General features: G+C 45.8%; 1 protein-coding gene across 1 annotated transcript in view; it reads right to left on the minus strand.

Annotated features, from left to right (window-relative positions):
• The window catches only part of KLHL2 (kelch like family member 2), a 204647-nt gene that overhangs the window by 127906 nt on the left and 54540 nt on the right, over positions 1-22201 (minus strand). Inside the window, exon 4 of the mRNA XM_089670361.1 lies at positions 13752-13873. Within this exon, the coding sequence (XP_089526487.1) occupies positions 13752-13873 (122 nt within the window). The remainder of the gene's footprint in view (positions 1-13751; positions 13874-22201) is intronic.

Raw genomic sequence — 22201 nt, forward strand, 5'->3', positions numbered from 1 at the left:
ACGCTGCAAGGTATTCCCGAGTGTAGCTCGGGGTTACCGCTTGTGGTGCTGAGACTTTACCCCGAGCTACACTCGGGAATACCGCCAGGGGGGGTTAAAAAGGGAGTTTTTGCCACAGAGCATCCTGTAACTTTTCTATATGTTGAACTACTGAAGCATTATATGAAAATAAGTGCCTTTATTTTTATCCATGTGACTATTCTTTTCAAATCTTATTGGACTTATTGCTAAAAACAGCTGCTGTTTAAAATATCCTTATCCTTGTATCCTTGGTCTATGAATTGAAGATGTTTAACCAGACGGTGTAAAAGTTTGTTAAAGGTCAAGTTCGCCTTTTGTAAAAAAAATAATAAATGCACATCTTTTTGCAGGTAAAAAAAAATGTGCATTTTTTTTACATTACAGCCTGTAAAGCATTGCATCAGCAGATCACGGGTGCAATGCCAGGATCCTGCAGACTCTCATTAAGCTGTCTGCCCATACCTCCCATACAGGCAGGCAGTTAGTGAATGATAAAGAATTAAACGAAGAGCTCTCACCAGCTCCTCCGCAGTTCATTCCACAATGGGAGATGGTACTGGTATGCTATTCATTCAAAGGAAACTTTGAATGAATGACATAGCCATGGGGGCACAAGTCCACACTGGTTTCAAAAAGTGACAGTGGGTGCAGGGAGAAGCCCCGGCAGCAGGAGTTGTGTGCTCAGGAGCATGTTACACCTTAATACGGGTGTTACATGCTTCTAAAGGTAAACTTATCTATTAGCACCCCCCACCACCCTTTCACCAGGAGATCAGTGTACATTCCACTTGCAAATCTGTGGAAGGGTTGCTGAATAGCATTGCTCAATAGCACCCTCTCCCTTCCAGAAACAGATATCCCATAATGTTGGATGAAGGAAACGGAGACAGCGCAGATGAAAAGGTGGGTGACCAACAGTGTACACCGAGCCCACACAAGCCCCTCCCCCTAAGCTGTCCAGTGAGAAGGGAAAATCTAGAGCTCTGCCCTCGAATATTAAGGTCCTTGTACTTCCTCGGCAGAATTTTTTTTACTGCAAAGCAAACTATTGATTACAAAGCAAAACACCCACTCGCAGCCTGCTAATTTGGACTGAAAGATCAGATCTGGAGAGCAGGCATTATTCTCTGTGATCAGTACTTTCTTTGCAGTAAAAACATAAGATGGAAAAGAAGGCACAGGGCCTGACTATATATTAGACCGCACGTTGCAGATTTGTCCGCCCTGTCTAGCAGATTTCAGAGCAGGACGGGGCAGGGGTTGTGTGTCGTCTGGTTACACTGAGGTGGGGGTAAGCACCGGAAATAATAAATATGTAATTATATTTGGAAACCCTTGCACAGATTTGAATGGGGCCAAGTGCTTTGTGTTCTGGCTCCCCTGAGGGGTTTAACAATCATTTTCATCGTCAGCTGAGAGTTCTTCATTAAGGACAAAAGCCAACACTTAACTGATTTGAGCCGTAAATCTTTTTACCTTTACTCACATATCTGCTAAAATACTAAAGTGGTAGTCAAGTCGTTTTTTCACTTGTAGCTACAGGTAAGCCTATAATAAGGCTAACCTGTAAGTAATGTAAATATCTCCTAAATGTGCACCCGTGTAGGAGAGATTTACTTGCAAAGGAACACCGGCGCATGTGCTCTAAAGAAACGGCATGTCCGTGCTGTTCATTCAGAGTTGTGCGCCATAAAAAAATGACTCCCATGCGTATCCGGAGCCCGCGAACCCGGAAGAGGGATTGGGTGAAGATGGAAGCCCTGTCAGCGATGACAGCACACTGCTGGAGGGCTTAGTTTTAAGGCAGGATTCACATAATGCAATTCATACTAGCACATTATGCCATTGTCTGGCAGGGTTTTTTTCTTTTTTAACCACTTGCCTACAGGGCACTTATACCTCCTTCCTGCCCAGGCCAGTTTTCAGCTTTCAGCGCTGTCACACTTTGAATGACAATTGCGTGGTCATGCAACACTACCAATATGAAATTTTTATCATTTTTTGGAGACAGAAGAGCTTTCTGTTGGTGGTATTCAGTCACCTCTGGGTTTTTTATTTTTTGCTAAACAAACCAAAAACCACTGAAAATTTTGAAAACAAAGAAAACGTTTTTTTCATAGTTTTTGTTATACATTTTGTAAATAAGTGATTTTTTTCCTTCACTGATTTCCGCTAATGAGGCTGCAGTGATGGGCACTGATAGGTGGCACTGATGAGCACTGATGAGGAGGCACTGGTAGGTGGCACTGATGGGCATTGACAGACATCACTGATGGGCACTGAAAGGCAACACTCATATGGCACTGATAGGCAGCACAGACTGGCACTGTTAGGCGGCACTGATAGGCAGCACTGACTGGCACTGATTGGCAGCACTGATAGGTAGCACTGACTGGCATTGATAGGTGGCACTGATAGGTAACAGTGAAAGGCAGCTCAGATGGGCACTGATATGTGACATTGATGTGCACTGGTAGGCACTGATATGTGGCATTGATGTGGCACTGGCAGATGGCATTGATGAGCACTGGCAGATGGCACTGATGGACACTGACAGGTGGCACTGCTGGGGCTACACAGATCATCAGGGCACACTGATCATCCGTACCCTGATGATCAGTGTACATGTCCCCTCTGAGTAAAGCAGATTACCGGCTCTCCTCTTCTCACGAGCTCTCAGTGTGACAGCTCGTGAGGAGAGAAATGCCAATAAGCGGCATTTCCCTATTTACATGTGATCAGCTGTGATTGGACACAGCTGATCACATGACCGAGCCGACATCTTCGGCTCTTTCCGTTGATCGGTGATTCACTGTGTCTGAGGACACAGCGCACCACCAATCGCCACGCATGCGCGATTAGAATGGGAGAACATCATATGATGTCCTCCCAGAACAATAGAACTGCCTTGCGCCTATCATTACCTTATATGGTGGGTGGGAGGCGGTTAAACAAGGTCGCTGTTTACTACCGCTTTAAAGTGGACCTTACGGTAACTTTACAACTGTGAATGAATACACAGCTCACATCATGCAACCATATACAATCAACAGTATACATATTATCAGGGATGTTGAATTGCTATGGCCCAACGCCCAGGACATGTAGTTTTTTACCTTCAGCACTGCTGCGGGCAAGCAGTGGGCTCACCTGTCAAGTGGAAGATTCAGGCAGCAGTGCTGCCACCCGAATGCTTCTATACAGTGCCAGCCTCTCCACCCCCTGTGTGAAGCTCCCCCTGCCCACTGTCTCCCAGGCTTCTCTTGCTCATCTGCGGGCTTGGGACCGGCTCACCGCCGGCGGCCAGAGGGAAGGGAGGAGTGCGGACATGTCTACTCCCTCCCCTTCTTGTCATTATAATGTCACTTCTGGGTCCCCGTTGAGAGATTCCCAGCAATTGAGGCCGGAAAAGAATGTAATGCGGTGCGATGTGCACTGCATTACATTTAGGGGAGCAGAGGAAAAATATCCATGGTCTTTAAGACCTTGGATGTCTCAATAAAGAGAACCTGTCACCAAAAAATCATCACATAGGGGACATTGTCCCCTATGTAATGAAAAAAAAAAGTTTTTATTTTTAATTGTAAAACATGATCGTTACACCCAAGCACATAACATCCCCCCTCCCCAAAAAAATCTGAGCCCCCCATATATACGCACATACAAATGTAAAAGCACACGCTGGGGCGCCTACGCAAACTAAAACGTTGATTGTGATACACCTATTAAATATCACAGCGCACGCCAGAATGAAAGCAATAATTCTAGCACCAGACCTCCTCCGTAACACTATACTGATGACCTATTAGGGGCTTTAAATGCGTCACCTATAGAAAATATAGGGTACTGAAGTTTGTCGCCATTTCACGAGTGCATGCAAATTTAAGGTTTGATATTTATGTACTCTGTGTAACCTCATCTTTTATATTTTATAAAAAAATTGTTAATTTTAGGGGACAAAAAAAAAACAACAAATTATCCTAACTTTTTGCGGTAATATCATGCGACATATAAAAATTTAAACTACCACTATTTTATTCTCTAGGATCTACGATTTCAGAGAATATATCATGTTTGGGGGTTTTGTGTAATCTTCAGGCCTAAAATGATTTGTTTAAATCTTGTGCGACACTCCCCTTTCCTGACGAGTACTCAATCAGTGCTCATTACACTGCAAGGTCTCTCTGCTCTCTGCTAGTCCCCACATGCGGTGCTGGAGACAGGCAGGGAGGGAAGGAGGAGATAAACAGTGCAATGTTAAAAATATTAAACGTTTAAGTCACCATAAACCCCTTTTGTTTTTAAAACATTCCTAATATCACCTCAAATTTCAATACGGTTTTGGTTAGAAAAAAAAAGGGAAAAACAGACAAGCTGATTGGGACACCAATTTAGTCCCTTGGACAATTAGTTTTTTCAAAAATTTCCACACCCCTGAAGATATAGCTTATGTAATTTAAAAGCAGTTTTGAGCTCCTAGGCCAGGGGTCGGCAACCCCCAGCACGCGTTCCAGATATGGCATGCTGTCACATTTATGGTGGTACGTGAGCCTGGGACACCTCTCACACATCAGTAAAGCCAGCCAGTGGTTGTGGCTGGCTAAACAGGAGATAGCGCTGCCGATTCCTTCCTGCCCGCCTTTGATGCTGTCCAGCTCACTCTTCTTGCCTGCATTTTGAGCTCATCCAGATCTCCCTACCACCCCCCAACTCCCTCAATACTTAGCTAAGCCTCATCGCGATCCAGCGATGTGAATGACAGCCTTGGCTGTTCGGGGTCTCTGCCTCCTCATTTGCTGAGAAAGCAGCGTTAACCATTGGCTCCCGCTGCTGTCAATCACAGCCAGTCAGCCAATGAGGAGAGGGCCAAGCCGTTGCTCCATGTGTGAATGGACACACGGCACAGCGGGTGCCCCATAGCAAGCTGCTTGCTGTGAGGGCACCCAACAGACAGGCAGAGCCAGGAGAGCTTGTGGGGAACCTGAGAAGAGGAGGATCCAGGCTGCTCTGTGCAAAACCACTGCACACAGCAGGTAAGTATAGACATGTTTGTTATTTTACCAAAAAAAAAAAATGAACCTTTAGAATCGTTTTAAAGGTTGATCTGAGGCATGAAGGTGCAGGAATTGGGGTGATCTGAAGCCTATAGTGCACGAATCAGGGTGATCTGAGGTGTGAAGCTGCAGAAATTGGGCTGATCTGAGGTGTGGAGGTGCAAAGTCCAGTATTCAGTTCAAAAATGAAAATTTATTTTTGGGATTGAGAGTGTGAAGTTGACTTATTTTTTATGTTGCTGGCGCTCTCAATTTCTTTGAAAGCATTTTTCAGCACACTATACTCAAAAGCATGCCTACCCCTGTTCTAGGCTATGTCATCATCAGCCTACTGCCAACAAGAGTGATAATTTCCTCAATCTCCTCTTCAGGAATGATCAGACTGCAACGCTGTAACATTGTAGTCAAAAAGTGGAAAATCTGCAGCAGTGGGATAACAAGTATCAAACATTAGTGAACACAACCAAGACCTGCACAGGCCTCAGGATTTCCATGATAGTGTCATGCACTTACATCAGAAATTACACCTGATGCCAGGTCCTATTTAAAGTTAGCTAGTTAAAGTGATTGTAAAGCTTTAATTTTTTTTTTTCTAATAAAAATGGAGTACTTACCTTCTCTGTGCAATAGTATTGCACAGAGCAGCCCCTAACCTCCTCTTCTCAGATCCCCTGCAGGTGTTCTTGGTTGTCACCAAATGAAGCCGCTTCCTATAGGGGTTAACCACAGGATTTGACTGACAGCAGCAGGAGCCAATGGTTACCACTGTTTTGAGTACTGTGAGCAGAGGAAGAAAGAGCAGCACTGCTTCACTGGATAGAGACAGGACCCAGGTAAGTATTTAGGGAGGTGAGGAAGCAATATAACCAATGGAACATTTATTAACCTTAATGCAAGGAATGCATTCAGGTAAAAATGTCCTGTCTTTAGAACCACTTTAAACCCTAACTAGATGATATTTTGTTTGCTAAAGATCCATATATTATATACAAGGGGAGTTCAAATCAAACCAGGACTTTTGAGTTTATATAATAAAAGAACAAACTTCAAAGAGTGGAAACAACATTTATTTTTCAACATACTCCCCTGCTACACTTATCCCAGCATTTAAATAATGCCTGGAAAGCTTCAGGATAGAAAGATTTGTCAGTACAACTGAACAATACTAGGGCAGTCTGCTTCACGTAGTGAATGATTGTGTTCACCATTACCACAGAAAGATTCGTTTCTGGTGCAATTTCACAACAGGTTATGCATCGATTATCCAGGATCAGGCAATCCCACGTACTGAATGTTCACAGGTATGGCTGCTGTGGGCTGGGAACCACCACAACCACGATCGCCACTGACGGACGTACAGCCATCTGTGAAACATTTACACCATTCAAATGTATTACTGCAGCTGAGTGTTTCATCACTGTACTGTCCTTGAAGTCTTCTGTATATATCCCTGGGTTTTACGCCTTCATTCACAAGAAGCTTCATCACCATATGCTGTTCCATGCTTGCACTAACACTGTTGCCTGCCATCTTAACGGTCCCAGGACTGGCCCGCGACACGTGCACTGCCTATCAGTAATAGGACACACTTGCCACTTACTACTGCGTGTAGTACCGTACTGCCATGCTAGTATCCCTTTTTATACCAGTAAAATTAAAGGTCCAGGTTTGACTTGAACGCCCTTTATATAAATTGCATTTTTTTCTGATTGCTTTCTTCACTCTTTATGATTTCAGGGTTATTGGTCTCCTCCAGTATTTAACTATTTCCTGTCAATATGCACTTACCTCATCATCTACACCACATAATTGCACTGGCACAGCTTAAAATGGACCATGCCTGATCAATTTGTGCGGACACAGCCACTTGTAGTCTCTACTTGGATGTGACTGAGTGACAATGCAGGGACTCAATTATGAGACAGTTGTCAACAAGTGCCTAATCAAGGACTTTCATGGCAGGATACCCTTCAATAAGAATAGCTTATTGAAAATGCATGCTGGGAAAAAAAAAAAAAGACTGAAAATAACTTAAAGGAGAACTATAGGCAAAACCTTTTTTTTTCCATTTTGGATAGAGTAAGGGAGGGTTTATAACCCATCAGATTTTATTTTTGCCATCTTTGTCCCATTGCGGAGATTTATCTTCACTCAGTGTCCCATAGCCAAACAGGGAGTGAGAGAAAATCCCCGCAAATTAAGGGAATTCCTTTGGGACCCCTAGGACACCAGAACTAGTGTCCCCAGTTGAAGACTTCCCCTTTCTTACTTTTCTGGGGACAGCCCAAAATTTGGGATTTTCTTTTACTTTCACTTTTAATGACAAGGGTAAACAGGCCAAATAGGGTGAAAACAGGGGCAAACACAACAATAAAAAAGTGACAGTGTTCTAATCCCTCTCAACTCTATTCAAAACTAAAAAAAAAAAAGTTTTGCCTTTAGTGATACTTTAAATTTACATCAACCCAACAAAGCTTATATGACATTTGGTTTTAGATGTACTTTAATCATGTTTGTATATTTGAAATGTTTTAGGAGTTGTAAATGTTTTACTTTCAGTTAGATGTTCCAATCATTCACTCAAACAAACATTGCTTCTCTTGCCATTGAAGTTATGCTGTTGCTCTGGACAAGATAAATAGTTCAACAAATGCAAAAGCATACAGCTCAAAGCTATGGAGACTACGTGTGTGTTTAATCTGATGTTCCAAGAGTAGCTTTATGTGAGCATCAACATGTACAAAATACAGATCTGGAGTTTGTTAAAATCAATTTCTAGACCACAGGTCAGAAAACAGATGGCTAGCTGGAATGATACTGGCTGGAAATTCGAATCTATGTAGACAATAAAGACGACTCCAGTGTTTACAGGAAAATCATAGTTGTTTTGCTATTTTGGTAATACGTTATTTAAAAAACTTTTTTTTTTGTCCCTTGTTTTACAAATTAAGATGTTAATGGGTTACTAATTCCTCGTACAAACTATAAGAAAATCGTATGAAAATTTTCGGATGAAGACCGATCGTCCGATAATCAGATCGTCAATACACAGCTTTCGAGAGCCGATCACGACAATTCGACGACAATATCCGAAGGGACAAGCGCAAAACTTTTCTCGTATGACACCAGATTGCACGATTTTCGTTTAATCAGTATAGTAGTCGTCTGAAAATACAATACAAACACAACGCAATACATGACCTCACTTTCGAATTTCTTTTCTTTCATAGGAGAATTTTCATATCTTTAGTAACCTTTTCCCTTTCGATGTGAGACTAGCAGGCGAAAAAATACGGCCGATCGTTCGTCCGATATTCTCATCGTGTGTACGGGGCATAAGAACTCCCAGAGCACTCCAAGTTTTCTAAAGAGAGAGCACAGCAGAAGCAGCTTGAAAGCATGGTTTGCCTGGCTACGACTTTGGAGGAAGCCATTAGATGAGGGATAAACCAGGGCACATCTGATTGCACACAGGGTGCCTGTAAGCACTGTTTGCTGTGCCCAGAGTCTTCCCCTGTATTTGCAATATCTGAGCATGCACTATAGAAACGAATATGGGTGCCTCCCATATATGGCATTTTATATGTGCCAACACTGGTGCTCTCACAGATTAGTTTAGAACTGCATGTTACAGAAGCACTGTACACTACTAGAAAAATGAGGTAGGTCTTCTTTACTGATTGGTAGAACTTGTGCGGTGAGCTCTCTTCTTGGAATTTGGAGCAATGCTCCTATAGTATTTAATTGTGACCAGCTGCAGCAGTGTTTTTCCATATTAGTCATCGACATACGTAGACGTTGAGATTTAGAGTGATACAATTTATTGGCTAACTAAATAGATTGTAGTGCCTAGAAAACGTGCGCTAGAATTTATTGTGAGCATCTGAAATTTTTTAGTTTGAATTGGATACATGCAAAATAAAATCCACTTTGCTATGTTCAGACTTTTTCTGTTTCAATGTTGTTATAAAAGTTTTAAAAGGGATAACAATACAGTGGTAAACCTTTGATGGCAAATTCAATTAAATTAAAATCCTGCAACGCAGATGGAGCGTATCAAGGAAACATATACAATATGGGTGGAGAAAGCAATAAACATGTATAGGTTGAAATATACAATGTATTAACCAAACTATAGAAATAGTGAGCGAGTGTTCTAGATCAACGAATAAAGTCAAGTAGGGTGGTACGCGGTAAGTATAGTAGGCTTTGACAATCATACCACAATAAGACCTGTCTATGTTCACGCTTTTGTATGTAGCATGCATTATAGGGAGAAGTGGGGTGACTCCCAATTAAGTTTGCTTCCTCTGTTGCTGTTCTCAGTGCTTAATGTGGTTGTAAAGGATGAAGGGTTTTTTTTTTTACTTTCGTGTATTCTATGTATGAAGATAAAAAAACGCTCGGTGTGCAGCATCCCCCACAGACCCCCCCAATGCTTATCTGAGACTGATCTTGATCCAATGCTGTGCATGAGGAACAGCAGATCTCCCAGGACTCTCCCTCCTCATTGACTGAGACACAAAAATGTGAGCCATTGGCTGCTGTCAATCACAGCCAGTGAAGAGAGCCAGGGGTGGGACTGAGCCACGCTCTGTGTGTCCTGTAGACACACAGAGGCGGCTCAGGAGTGAACACAATTGAGTGCCTCCAAAGCAAGCAACCTGCTCTGGGGGAACTCGGCAAAGGAGAGAGGCCAGAAGCGTCGGGGGACCTGAGAAGAGGAGAATCGGAGCGGCTCTGTACAAAACCATTGCACAGAGCAGGCAAGTATGATGTGTTTATTAATTTAAAGAAATAAAGTTGGAGTCTTTAGAAGCATTCTCACTGTATAAACCCAAAGCAAAGACAACTGCTCCGAAGTCTAAAAAGATACCAAAAAATCACACCATGCAACACCCAAACGTTTAGCAGAAGCAGGTACCTTAAATGTTGCTGCAATGTAACTTTCTCAGATCCGGCCTGCCCTGTCCAGTGCTGTCTTCGCTCTGCAAGCAGCAGCTTTCCAGAAAATTGCCATATTGACATATGCACAGTCTGCAGATGGGGAAAATAGGAAAGATAAGAGGTATGGGCAGGGAATGTGCCGAATATGACGACAGGGAATGTCAATACCTTCTGTCAGGTTTCCCTGTCTGCAGACTGCACAAGTGCTGAACTGTTAACTGGAGTTCCATTAAGAATAGTGTTGTGATTGCAGTTCTTTCATCATTTTGAACCATCAGTTGGTTCAGTGATAGAACCCCAGGAGTTACAAATCAATCACCTCCTGGATTTTTGATCCTGCTCTATGAAAGTGCTCTCTAGCACAGTATTAACATTGTTCTGTCACACTAGAAATTCACATGCTTTAATTGGGAACCTCTGAGAGCTCTGGCGGTCATCTAGGAGAAGCATAGAATTACCCAGCCATCTTCTGCATCACCCTGGAGTAACAGCTCACTCCGGTAGTAATCTTTGCTTGGTTTGAGGGGAATAGTTCATCACAGTAAGTAATCTGTTGCTACAGAACTGATCATGAATTCCTACCAAATCCACTGAATCCATTAAGTGTAAAAATAAAAAGAATAAATAAATTCAAAGTCAAAAACTCCCCCAAGTTAACACACCAGAGAACATCTGCATTTACTGCTTGAGTGCACAAAACATATGTAGGCATATTCAACTGCAGGCCTGCAAAAATTGCACCGATTACTGCTATTCACAAATAAACCCAACTCAGTCTGACCATTTATGCCAGGGGTCTACACAAACTATGGTCTACGGGCCACATCCAGCCCTGGCTTGCTGCAAGTGTCTGTCAAAACACCCCGGCTGGCTGGAAATCCTTCTGATGGGCACTCCTGGATGTAAGAGGGGGACGCTGACGGGCACTTCCGCATGTAAGAGGGGGACGCTGACGGGCACTCCCGCATGTAAGAGGGGGGCGCTGACGGGCACTCCCGCATGTAAGAGGGGGGCGCTGACGGGCACTCCCGCATGTAAGAGGGGGGCGCTGACGGGCACTCCCGCATGTAAGAGGGGGGCGCTGACGGGCACTCCCGCATGTAAGAGGGGGGCGCTGACGGGCACTCCCGCATGTAAGAGGGGGGCGCTGACGGGCACTCCCGCATGTAAGAGGGGGACGCTGACGGGCACTCCCGCATGTAAGAGGGGGACGCTGACGGGCACTCCCGCATGTAAGAGGGGGGCGGGCGCTGACGGGCACTCCCGCATGTAAGGGGGGGGGCGCTGACGGGCACTCCCGCATGTAAGAGGGGGGCGGGCGCTGACGGGCACTCCCGCATGTAAGGGTGGGGGGCGCTGACGGGCACTCCCGCATGTAAGAGGGGGGGGGCGCTGACGGGCACTCCCGCATGTAAGAGGGGGGGGGCGCTTACGGGCACTCCCGCATGTAAGAGGGGGGGGGCGATGACGGGCACTTCCGCATGTAAGGGGGGGGGGGCGCTGACGGGCACTTCCGCATGTAAGGGGGGGGGGCGCTGACGGGCACTCCCGCATGTAAGAGGGGGGGGGAGCGCTGACGGGCACTCCCGCATGTAAGAGAGGGGGGCGCTGACGGGCACTCCCGCATGTAAGAGGGGGGGGCGCTGACGGGCACTCCCGCATGTAAGGGGGGGGGCGCTGACGGGCACTCCCGCATGTAAGGGGGGGGGGCAGACGCTGACGGGCACTCCTGCATGTAAGAGGGGGGCGCTGACGGGCACTCCCGCATGTAAGAGGGGGGCGCTGATGGGCACTCCCGCATGTAAGAGGGGGACGCTGACGGGCACTCCCGCATGTAAGAGGGGGACGCTGACGGGCACTCCCGCATGTAAGAGGGGGGCGCTGACGGGCATTCCCGCATGTAAGAGGGGGGCGCTGACGGGCACTCCCGCATGTAAGGGGGGGGGGGGCTGACAGGTACTCCCGCATGTAAGAGGGGGACACTGACAGGTACTCCCGCATGTAAGGGGTTGCTGACGGGCACTCCCAAATGTAAGGGAAGCGCTGATGGGCACTCCCGGGTGTAAGGGGAGCGCTGATGGGCACTCCCGGATGTAAGGGGAGCGCTGATGGGCACTCCCGGATGTAAGGGGAGATGCCGTTGGGCACTCCCAGATGTAAGGGGGAACTCTTTACAAAACTGTTTTTGCCTGCAAATATTTGTAAATCCACAATGTAGCCCTCGTACTGAAACACTCCCGCATGTAAGAGGGGGGGGGGGGGGCGCTGACGGGCACTCCCGCATGTAAGAGGGGGGGGGGCGCTGACGGGCACTCCCGCATGTAAGAGGGGCGGGCGCTGACGGGCACTCCCGCATGTAAGAGGGGCGGGGCGCTGACGGGCACTCCCGCATGTAAGAGGGGGGGGCGCTGACGGGCACTCCCGCATGTAAGGGGGGGGGCGCTGACGGGCACTCCCGCATGTAAGGGGGGGGGCAGGCGCTGACGGGCACTCCTGCATGTAAGATGGGGGCGCTGACGGGCACTCCCGCATGTAAGAGGGGGCGCTGATGGGCACTCCCGCATGTAAGAGGGGGGCGCCGACGGGCACTCCCGCATGTAAGAGGGGGGCGCCGACGGGCACTCCCGCATGTAAGAGGGGGGCGCTGACGGGCACTCCCGCATGTAAGAGGGGGGCGCTGACGGGCACTCCCGCATGTAAGAGGGGGGCACTGACAGGTACTCCCGCATGTAAGAGGGGGACACTGACAGGTACTCCCAAATGTAAGGGGAGCGCTGATGGGCACTCCCGGGTGTAAGGGGAGCGCTGATGGGCACTCCAGGGTGTAAGGGGAGATGCCGTTGGGCACTCCCGGATGTAAGGGGAGATGCCGTTGGGCACTCCCGGATGTAAGGGGAGATGCCGTTGGGCACTCCCGGATGTAAGGGGAGATGCCGTTGGGCACTCCCAGATGTAAGGGGGAACTCTTTACAAAACTGTTTTTGCCTGCAAATATTTGTAAATCCACAATGTAGCCCTCGTACTGAAACATTTGGAGACCCCTGATTTACAGAAACACATTTTCCATATGTGCATTTTAAAAGGGAGTAGCAATTTCACTCTAAGTAGAACTATAGGCAAGACTTTTTTTTCATTTTGAATAGCATATGGAAGTGTCATAACCCCTGTCAGTTTATTTTTTTGCCATCTGTGTCCCATTGGGGAGATTACCCTTCACTTCCTGTCCCATCACCAAAACAGAAAGTGAGCGGAAATCCCTACAAATTAAGAGAACCTCTAGGGGACCCCCAGGCCACCAGAACTAGTGTCCCCATTGGAAGATTTCCTCTCTATTACTTTTCTGGGGACAACCCAAAATTTAGGATTTTCTTTTAATTTCAATAATGGTAAACAGGACAAATAGAATGATTATCCCTAACGGGCACAGATGGCAATAAAAACTGACAGGTGTTCTAATCCATCTCCACTCTATCCAAAACTAAAAAAAAAAAAAAAAAAAAAAAAAGGTTTTGCGTTTAGTTGTACTTTAAATTGCAAGGTGAACATTTATCTTTAACACAGTTCCGTTATGTACAAATTCTTGTAGCCCAGGGATACTGTAATTTATACTTTAGCGTAAAAAAAAACAAAAACCGTTCCGGCACTACAGGGGAAAATGGCCATTGCTGTTACAAATGAATCAAAGGTGGTGTGACATAAGATGGCTACTTTTACTGTCAGTAACATTACCTGAACATTTTCCTCTGTGACTTTAATTTCCGCAGTGTAAACATAATCAACAAGTAACTTCAAGGTCCATCCATCCACTTCTTTTATGCGGACCCTCTTCGCTCGGCTTTCACTCATCTCACCTGAACAGAAAAAGAGACACTACTTACTAATTTTAATAAGGTAGCCGTTTCAATAATAACCTAAAGATCTTATAAACAAACAATTTGGATGGAACTTTTTAGGTATGTTTAATGATTAGTACAAAAGAAAATCTGCTAAAAAAAAACACTTTTATGAACATCACATAGTTCATTATAAAATTAAAAACCAATAACCAATGGTGCCGCTATTCATACATGTTCAATTGTTTACAATAGTCAGAGTTCATCACCACCTTACACCCATTCCCCCCACCGCCTCCTCCTGGCTCTTTAAGAGAACATAAATGCTGAGAGGTGAAGGTGGGCGAGGTGAAGGTGGGCATTCCAATAATGCAACTGATATGATTGGTGGTCACATGATCAGAAGTATGCCTTGGGAGCTTTCCATTGGGGCAGTACAGTGGCTAAATGGTTAGCACTTCCGCCTGGCAGTAATAGGGTCGTTGGTTCAAATCCCAGCCACGGCACCTCCTGCCTGAAGTTTGCATTTTCTCCCTGTGCCTGTGTGGGTTTCCTCCCACACTCCAAAGACATGCTGGTAGGTTAATTGGATCCTGTCTAAAAATTGGCCCTAGTATGTGTATTTACGAATGTGAATTAGGGACCTTAGATTGTACACCCCTTGAGGGTTAGGGACTGATGTGAATGTACAATATATATGTAAAGCTCTGCGTAAATTGACGGCGCTATATAAGTACCTGAAATAAATTACATTTTAGCTACTGTGCTGGGAGAGTACCCTACGGATGAAAATATGTGGATGCTCGGTGTTAAAGTTCAACGGCCCAGAGGCCATATATACAGTCATAGCCAAAAATATTGGCACCCCTGCAATTGCTATGCATTATGTTTAGGCATTCTCATGTTGATTTCTTTTGTTTGTATTTGTATGACACAAAAAAGTGGAGAAACAAAAAGCCAACTCTGACACAATCCACCCAAAACCCCAGAAATGGGCTGGACAAAATTATTCTCACCTTCTCAAACTTGTAGGAAATATTTGCATTCCAAGTTTGTGATGTTCCTGTAATTTCTAATTAAACTTACCTGTATCAATGAACAGGTGCTGACAATATAGAAATCACACCGGCAACCAGTTAAAATGGTGAAAAATGGGCTCAGCCTTTCTGTTGTGTGTCTCTATGTGCCACATGGAGCATGGAGAACAGAAAGAGCAGTAAAGAATTGTCTGAAGATTTGAGAACACAAATTGTGGAAAAGCATGTACAATCTCAAGTTTACAAGTCCATCTCCAGAGATCTTAATGTTCCTGTGTCCACTGTGCCCAACAATGTCAAGAAGTTTACAGACGTTTACAGCCCATACAGCCCAGTGTAATTAATCTTCCTGGACATGGATGAAAGAGAAAAACTGATCAGAAATTGCAACAAAGGATTGTTTGAATGGTGGATAAAGAACCTCAAACAACTTCCAGACAAATTCAAGCTGACCTTCCGGCACAGGGTACAACTGTGTTACCGCACACTATACATCGCCATCTGAATGAAAAGGAACGTTATGGAAGGAGACCTAGGAGGACCCCACTGCTGACACAGAAACATAAAAAAGCCAGACTGGAGTTTGCCAAAACTTACCTGAGGAAGCCAAAATCCTTTTAGGAGAATGTGCTGTGGACAGACGAATCAAAATTACAGCTTTTTCGGAAAGCCCATCATTCTACTGTTTTCAGCAAAAGAAATTAGGTATTTAAAGAAAAGAATACAGTCCCTACAGTCAAACATGGTGGAGGTTCACTGATGTTTTGGGGGGGTTGCTTTGCTGCTTCAGGCACTGGATGTCTTTACCATGTGCATGGCATTATGAAATCTGAAGTCTATTAAGAATTCTGGGGTGCAATGTAGGACCCAGTGTCAGAAAGTTGGGTCTCCGTTAGAGTTCATGGGTCTTACAGCAGGACAATGATCCAAAGCACATGAGGAAAAAAAGCACACAGAAATAGTTTCAAACAAAGCGCTGGAGAGTCCTGGACTGGCCAACAATGAGTCCAGATCTAAATCCCAGCACCTGTGGAGATCTCAAAACAACAGTTGGGAAAAAGGAACCCTTCCAATCTGAGAGACCTGGAGCAGTTGGTGAAAGAAGAGTGCTCCAAAATTCCAGTAGAGAGAGATGTAAGAAACTCATTGATGGTTACAGAAAGCAATTGATTTCAGTTATTTTTTCCAAGGGTTGTACTACCAAATATTAAACCAAGGGTGCCAATAATTTGTGGAGGTTTGCATGGAATGCATCAGATTTGGCTTTTTGTTTCTCCACTTTTTTTGTGTCATAACAATACAAACAAAAGAAATATACACGAGAATGCCTAAAGATTTGTAATTACAACAATTTTCTGGGCAAAGTGGTGCATTATCTGACAGAAATGCAGGGGTGCCAATATTTTTGGCCACAGCTGTATAACCAGATATTTCCTAAAGGTCAAAATTGCTATAACAATAAACAGGGAGTATTTCTGTTAAAACACATGGTGGCAGCTTTTTTGTGTGTGTAAAGGGTTAATGCAGTTATTGAGTTCCTGAAGACAACAATGGGACTGCTAGCATGGGGAAGCATGCAAAATCTGGGCATCCCCATGCTGATAAACACAGCCCAACATGGGGCATGGATGTAATCACCCAGTGTGAACAAGGCCTAACCCTCTTGAATTGTGTTTGTAACTGTACCGTTTCCCCTCATTTTGTACAGCGCTACTCCAACTGTTGGAGCTAAATAAATCCTGTATAATAACAAATCCCAATTTTTTGAAAGTCTGTATGTGCATCAGCTCAGCCACAACATCTATTCTGCCTCTGTGTAACAATGGTCGGGTACTGCATTAGGATGCTCAGACACCAAGCACTGCATTGAGGGATGGACTGGACATATTCTCTACATACCTAGAATATGAGGCAACACGGAGGAGACTGATGGGTGAGCACATAGCAGCTTACAAGCCCTTACACGAGTTTGCTGTGTTAGTTTTCTTCTTTTCAGGTATTTTTTCACCTGGTAATCCTGCAAGCATAAACATGTCTTTTCCTTGAGTTTCTACCCTCACGCTGTATTTAGAGCAGGAGCCTTGGCTGTCACCCAGGCTGCTCCCCTGTTTTTACCTACCTTCTCTGTTCATCTATATTACATGGGGGTAAGGGAATTAGCAGTTCACAGAAAATAGCCTGGAAGGAACATTGTTTTCTTTTGGTTCAGCTTACAGGACGCAATAAAGGACACAACAGGTAGTTTTTAGATTTGCTGAAAATTGATCTTAGATGTGATAGTTACATTAGTTTTTTTGTCTAAGAACTGGTAAACTGCAAAATATTACATTTTAATCTTTGGGTTAAAGGAACACTAAACTCTGGTTTAAAAAAAAAAGCATTCAAGAAAGTACTTTCTACTGCTCTCAGCCTTTTCCAAATTCCTTTTGCTTGCTGCTGTAATCGGATTTCTTGTTGGAGGGTGGCTACATTCGTTGTCCATGGTCCCACTGTGTTTAGAACGTAGCCACCCTTTCTTGATTATTCCTGAGATGGTCTATGCCAGGGGTGGGCAAACTTTTTGACTTGAGGGCCGCAATGGGTTCATATATTGGACCCGGGGGCCGGACCAAGAGTAGATGAATGATGTGTATGTGTCATCCATAGTAAGTATAGTAATATTCCCCCATAGTAAGCATAGTAATTAATCCCCCATATAGTAATTCATCCCCCATATAGTAATTCATCCCCCATAGTAATTCATCCCCCATATAGTAATTCATCCCCCCTATAGTAATTCATCCCCCCTATAGTAATTCATCCCCCATATAGTAATTCATCCCCCATATAGCAATTCATCCCCCATACAGTAATTCATCCCCCATAGTAATTCATCCCCCATAGTAATTCATCCCCCATATAGTAATTCATCCTCCATACAGTAATTCATCCCCCATACAGTAATTCATCCCCCATACAGTAATTCATCCCCCATACAGTAATTCATCCCCCCTATAGTAATTCATTCCCCATATTAATTCATCCCCCATAGTAATTCATCCCCCATATAGTAATTCATCCCCCATAGAGTAATTCATCCCCCATACAGTAATTCATCCCCCCTATAGTAATTCATTCCCCATATTAATTCATCCCCCATATTAAGTCCCCAAGTCCCCCCTGTGTCAATTCACTTACCTTTGCTCCGCGCGTTCCTCTCGCCGTTTTCCAGCGCCATTCCGGTGTAGCGTGAAAATCTGTCTCCTATAAGGATCTGTCCCTCTCGACGTATCTGCGCATGTGCCAGCTTCAGGCATTAGCAGCCGATCGGCGATCTCCGGCACATGCGCAGATACGTCGAGGGGGACAGATCATCCTGACAGTATCACGCTCCGCGGGCCGGATTAAAAGGTCCGCCGGGCCGTAGTTTGCCCATTGCTGGTCTAGGGCCATGTTTCTCAAAACTTTTTCCAGTCAAGGCACCCTTTAAAATTATGAACAATTTTGAGGAACCCAATTCTAAAATGTGAAAAACTAAACTTACAGCTTTACAAACAGCAGCAGCATCCACACACAAAGGACAACCAACATTAGAGGCGATTTATTCTTTCAAAGCAAATACACTTTGTGGCTTTGTGTAACAAAACAGCAATTTTGATCCACCTTTTGGCTTGTATACAATTGTTGGGCAATTTGAGCAATTTTAAGGCATTTTGCCACAGCACCCCTGAAGAACCCAGAAGGCACCCTGGTTGAAAAAGGCTGGGCTAGGGACTATGGAATCTATAGCGTGCAGAGAACAGTGCACATGATTGTAGCTAATGCACATTGCTCATTCCAAACAAAGGGAAGAGAAATGGAAAAGGAGGTTTAAGAGTTTATGGAGGACATTACAAGGAATTAGAAAAACACAGTAAGCTTTCATGAAAAAAAAAGTAAGCTTTCATGAAAAACAGATTACAGGACCATTAGTTAGTGGATGTGTATGGATTATTTTTGGAGAATTAAGTAGGCTATACATGAATCAAAATTCGCCTGGTTCAGCAGGGACCAGCCAAGATTCGATCCCTGTATGGGTGGGCTGATTGTACCCAAGTACTTGGGTACAAGCAGCCTTACAGATTTTTTACATGCGATTACTGCCACTAGCAGTAATCATAGCCATTTATAGCCATTTCCCTTCACTGCCCCAAAGCTCAAGGACAGGGACTCTAACTCCATGTTTGTTTGTACAAAGTAGCACATGTTTGTGAACTGCATGTCAGTTATTTTGTAGAAAATGCTTGTAAATAAACTGCTAAAACATATGAAATAATGGAAGTATACGATGAAGCATGAAAGTGCATAAACACTGAGGTTAAAAACCATTCACCCTTTACTACACATTTACATGCTGGAGAAAACCGTAGATAGTATTTCCGATAGTGTTCAGACACTGCGTTTTGTTTGGGAAATGACTAAAAGATAAAACAGCTGCCTTAAAAGATTCCAATACAGCCAAAACTTACTGAAAATGTGGAAAACATCAGACAATAAGGGGAATACTAAGGGTAGTAAACCATTTTGTCTCTAATAAACCACACCATTGAATCCCATACTGCATCTTCCATTTCCTTAAAGACAAATGCTGGGCAAATTAACTACTACTACTACTCTGGAAACCAAAGAGTATGATCCATCAGTATGATGCAAGCAATCTTATCAATGCGTTTAAATATTTTAAAGAACTAGTCGCAATGAATACATTTTTTTTCCATTAAATATGTACATTTGCTCTGCAGTGATACAAACTTTGTTGTACGTTTGTACTCTACTGCTTCTTCCTACAAAGAGTCTGTCTATGAGCCGGTCAACTAATGTGCACTCTGTGTGAGATCATATCTCAACGGTTGTTTAGCACTTACAGTGATTCGCTGTTGTACCTAATCTACCCTCCCTATATACAAAACTATATCTTTAAATTGTATGCAAACCTTAAAGCTGGCCATAGATGCCAGCTGATCAAAAACTAAACACGATTTCCCCATCAGCACTTTTGAGGTGGATGAGGGGATTCTCCCTGCTGTGCTTCTATATGACAACAGCGGGGACTCCCCCACCATCAGAATGCACTGATCAGCACTGCAGTGCTAATCGAGCAGAAATTTTCCAACAAGCCTGTTCAATAGCAGTTGGTGCTTAGATCAACTACTCTCGAACAGGAATGGCCATAGATGGCTCGAAATACAGCCGGTTCAGCAGGAACTTAGAAAGTCTGCTTTCCAATTTTCTATGCCAGGAATATGTGCCAAAACCACAACACGGAGTTCTGTTCAAGTCAGTCTTTGCTTCTCAAACAGCAGGCCTGACTTCAGGTACTGCCTTGATGGTGTATGTACGCATTGTACTCCAAAAGTCCCCAGAGTAGAGGAGCTCAGTGCTGACGTGCAAGCAAAATCACTCTGAGGTCCAGCTGTTTATCACCATCTGAGTGTCTTCCAATAATCACATCCCAAGCCTGGCAGGTTGCCAATCATCATCAGTACCTTTCACACCAGGGGCACAAAGGATTTCCACAACTCCTGTACTAGACTGGTTAACCACTATCCCAAGGATAACCTGGTTTGAGTCTTTAGATGCATGGGGCAATCCAAGGACAATGTCTTTGTTCTAATCTGTAAGGATGTTGAGTTCCAACAGTCTTGAACGGAGGTGTTTACCATGAATCCCAGGGAGGGAGAGGGGGGGTGGAGAGAGGAGAGAGAGAGGGGGGGGTGGAGAGAGGAGAGAGAGAGAGGGGGGGTGGAGAGAGGAGAGAGAGAGAGGGGGTGGTGGAGAGAGGAGAGAGAGAGGGGGTGGTGGAGAGAGGAGAGAGAGAGGGGGTGGTGGAGAGAGGAGAGAGGGGGGGGAGGAGAGAGGAGAGAGGGGGGGAGGAGAGAGAGAGGGGGGAGAGAGGAGAGAGAGGGGGGGAGAGAGGAGAGAGAGGGGGGGAGAGAGGAGAGAGAGGGGGGAGAGGGAGGAGAGAGAGAGGGGGGAGAGGGAGGAGAGAGAGAGGGGGGAGAGAGGAGAGAGAGGGGGGGAGAGAGGAGAGAGAGGGGGGAGAGAGAGGAGAGAGAGGGGGAGAGAGAGGAGAGAGAGGGGGGGAGAGAGGAGAGAGAGGGGGGAGAGAGGAGAGAGAGGGGGGAGAGGGGAGAGAGAGGGGGGAGAGGGGGAGAGGAGAGAGAGGGGGGAGAGGAGAGAGGGGGGGGAGAAGGGAGAGGGGGAGGAGGGAGAGGGGGAGGGGGAGGAGAGAGAGAGGGGGAGGAGGGAGAGGGGGAGGGGAGGAGAGAGAGGGGAGAGGGGAGGAGAGAGAGAGGGGGGAGGGGGAGGAGAGAGAGGGGGGAGAGGGGGGAAGAGAGAGAGGGGGGAAGAGAGAGGAAGAGAGCGAGGGGGAGAGGGGGAAGAGAGGGGGAGAGGGGGGAGGAGAGAGAGGGGGAGAGGGGGAGGGGGGAGAGGGGGAGGAGAGAGAGGGGGGGAGAGGGGAGGAGAGAGAGGGGGAGAGGGGGAGAGAGGGAGGGAGGAGAGGGGGAGAGAGGGAGGGGGGAGGGGGGAGAGAGGGAGGGGGGAGAGGGGGGAAGAGAGGGGAGGAGAGGGGGGAGAGAGGGGGGGAGAGGGGGGGGGAGAGAGAGAGGGGAGAGAGGGAGGGGGAGAGAGGGAGAAGAGGGGGAGAGAGGGAGGGGGAGAGAGGGGGGAGGGGAGAGAGAGGGGGAGGGAGAGAGGGGGGAAGGAGAGGGGGGGGAAGGGAGAGAGAGGGGGGGAGGGGAGAGAGAGGGGGGAGGGAGAGAGAGGGGGGGAGGAGAGAGAGGGGGGAGGGAGAGAGAGGGGGAAGGGAGGGAGAGGGGAAGGGAGAGAGAGGGGGGAGGGAGAGAGGGGGGGAAGGGAGAGAGAGGGGGGGAGGGAGAGAGAGGGGGGGAGGGAGGGAGAGGGGGAGGGGAGGGGGAGGAGGAGGAGGGGAGAGGGGGGGAAGGGGGAAGGGAGAAGAGAGAGACAGAGAGAGAGATGGAGAGCGAGCGAGGGGGTGGAATATGGAAGAGAAAGATAGTGAAAGAAAGTGCGGCCGAAATGATGTGGAGACATTGAGTAGTTAAAGCACTAAGATGTTGTTAGACTAAGTTCCACAGGGCATTTTTAAAGCAGCCTTTAATGTTATTGGGCATTTTTAGACACATTTCAAAGACAATCAAGTCGCATCAAGAAATGGTCTCCTGTGAGATTTTCTTTTTTTTTTTTTTTTTTTTTTTTATACAATACTAAAATAGAAAATGATAATTTTTTACATTTTGCAACTGTGCTTTAAATGTACTTCAACTGC

The sequence above is a fragment of the Staurois parvus genome, unplaced genomic scaffold (genome assembly GCF_062004578.1).
Source record: "Staurois parvus isolate SC_StPar_1 unplaced genomic scaffold, SC_StPar_1.0 ptg000090l, whole genome shotgun sequence".
Classification (NCBI taxonomy): Eukaryota; Metazoa; Chordata; class Amphibia; order Anura; family Ranidae; genus Staurois; species Staurois parvus.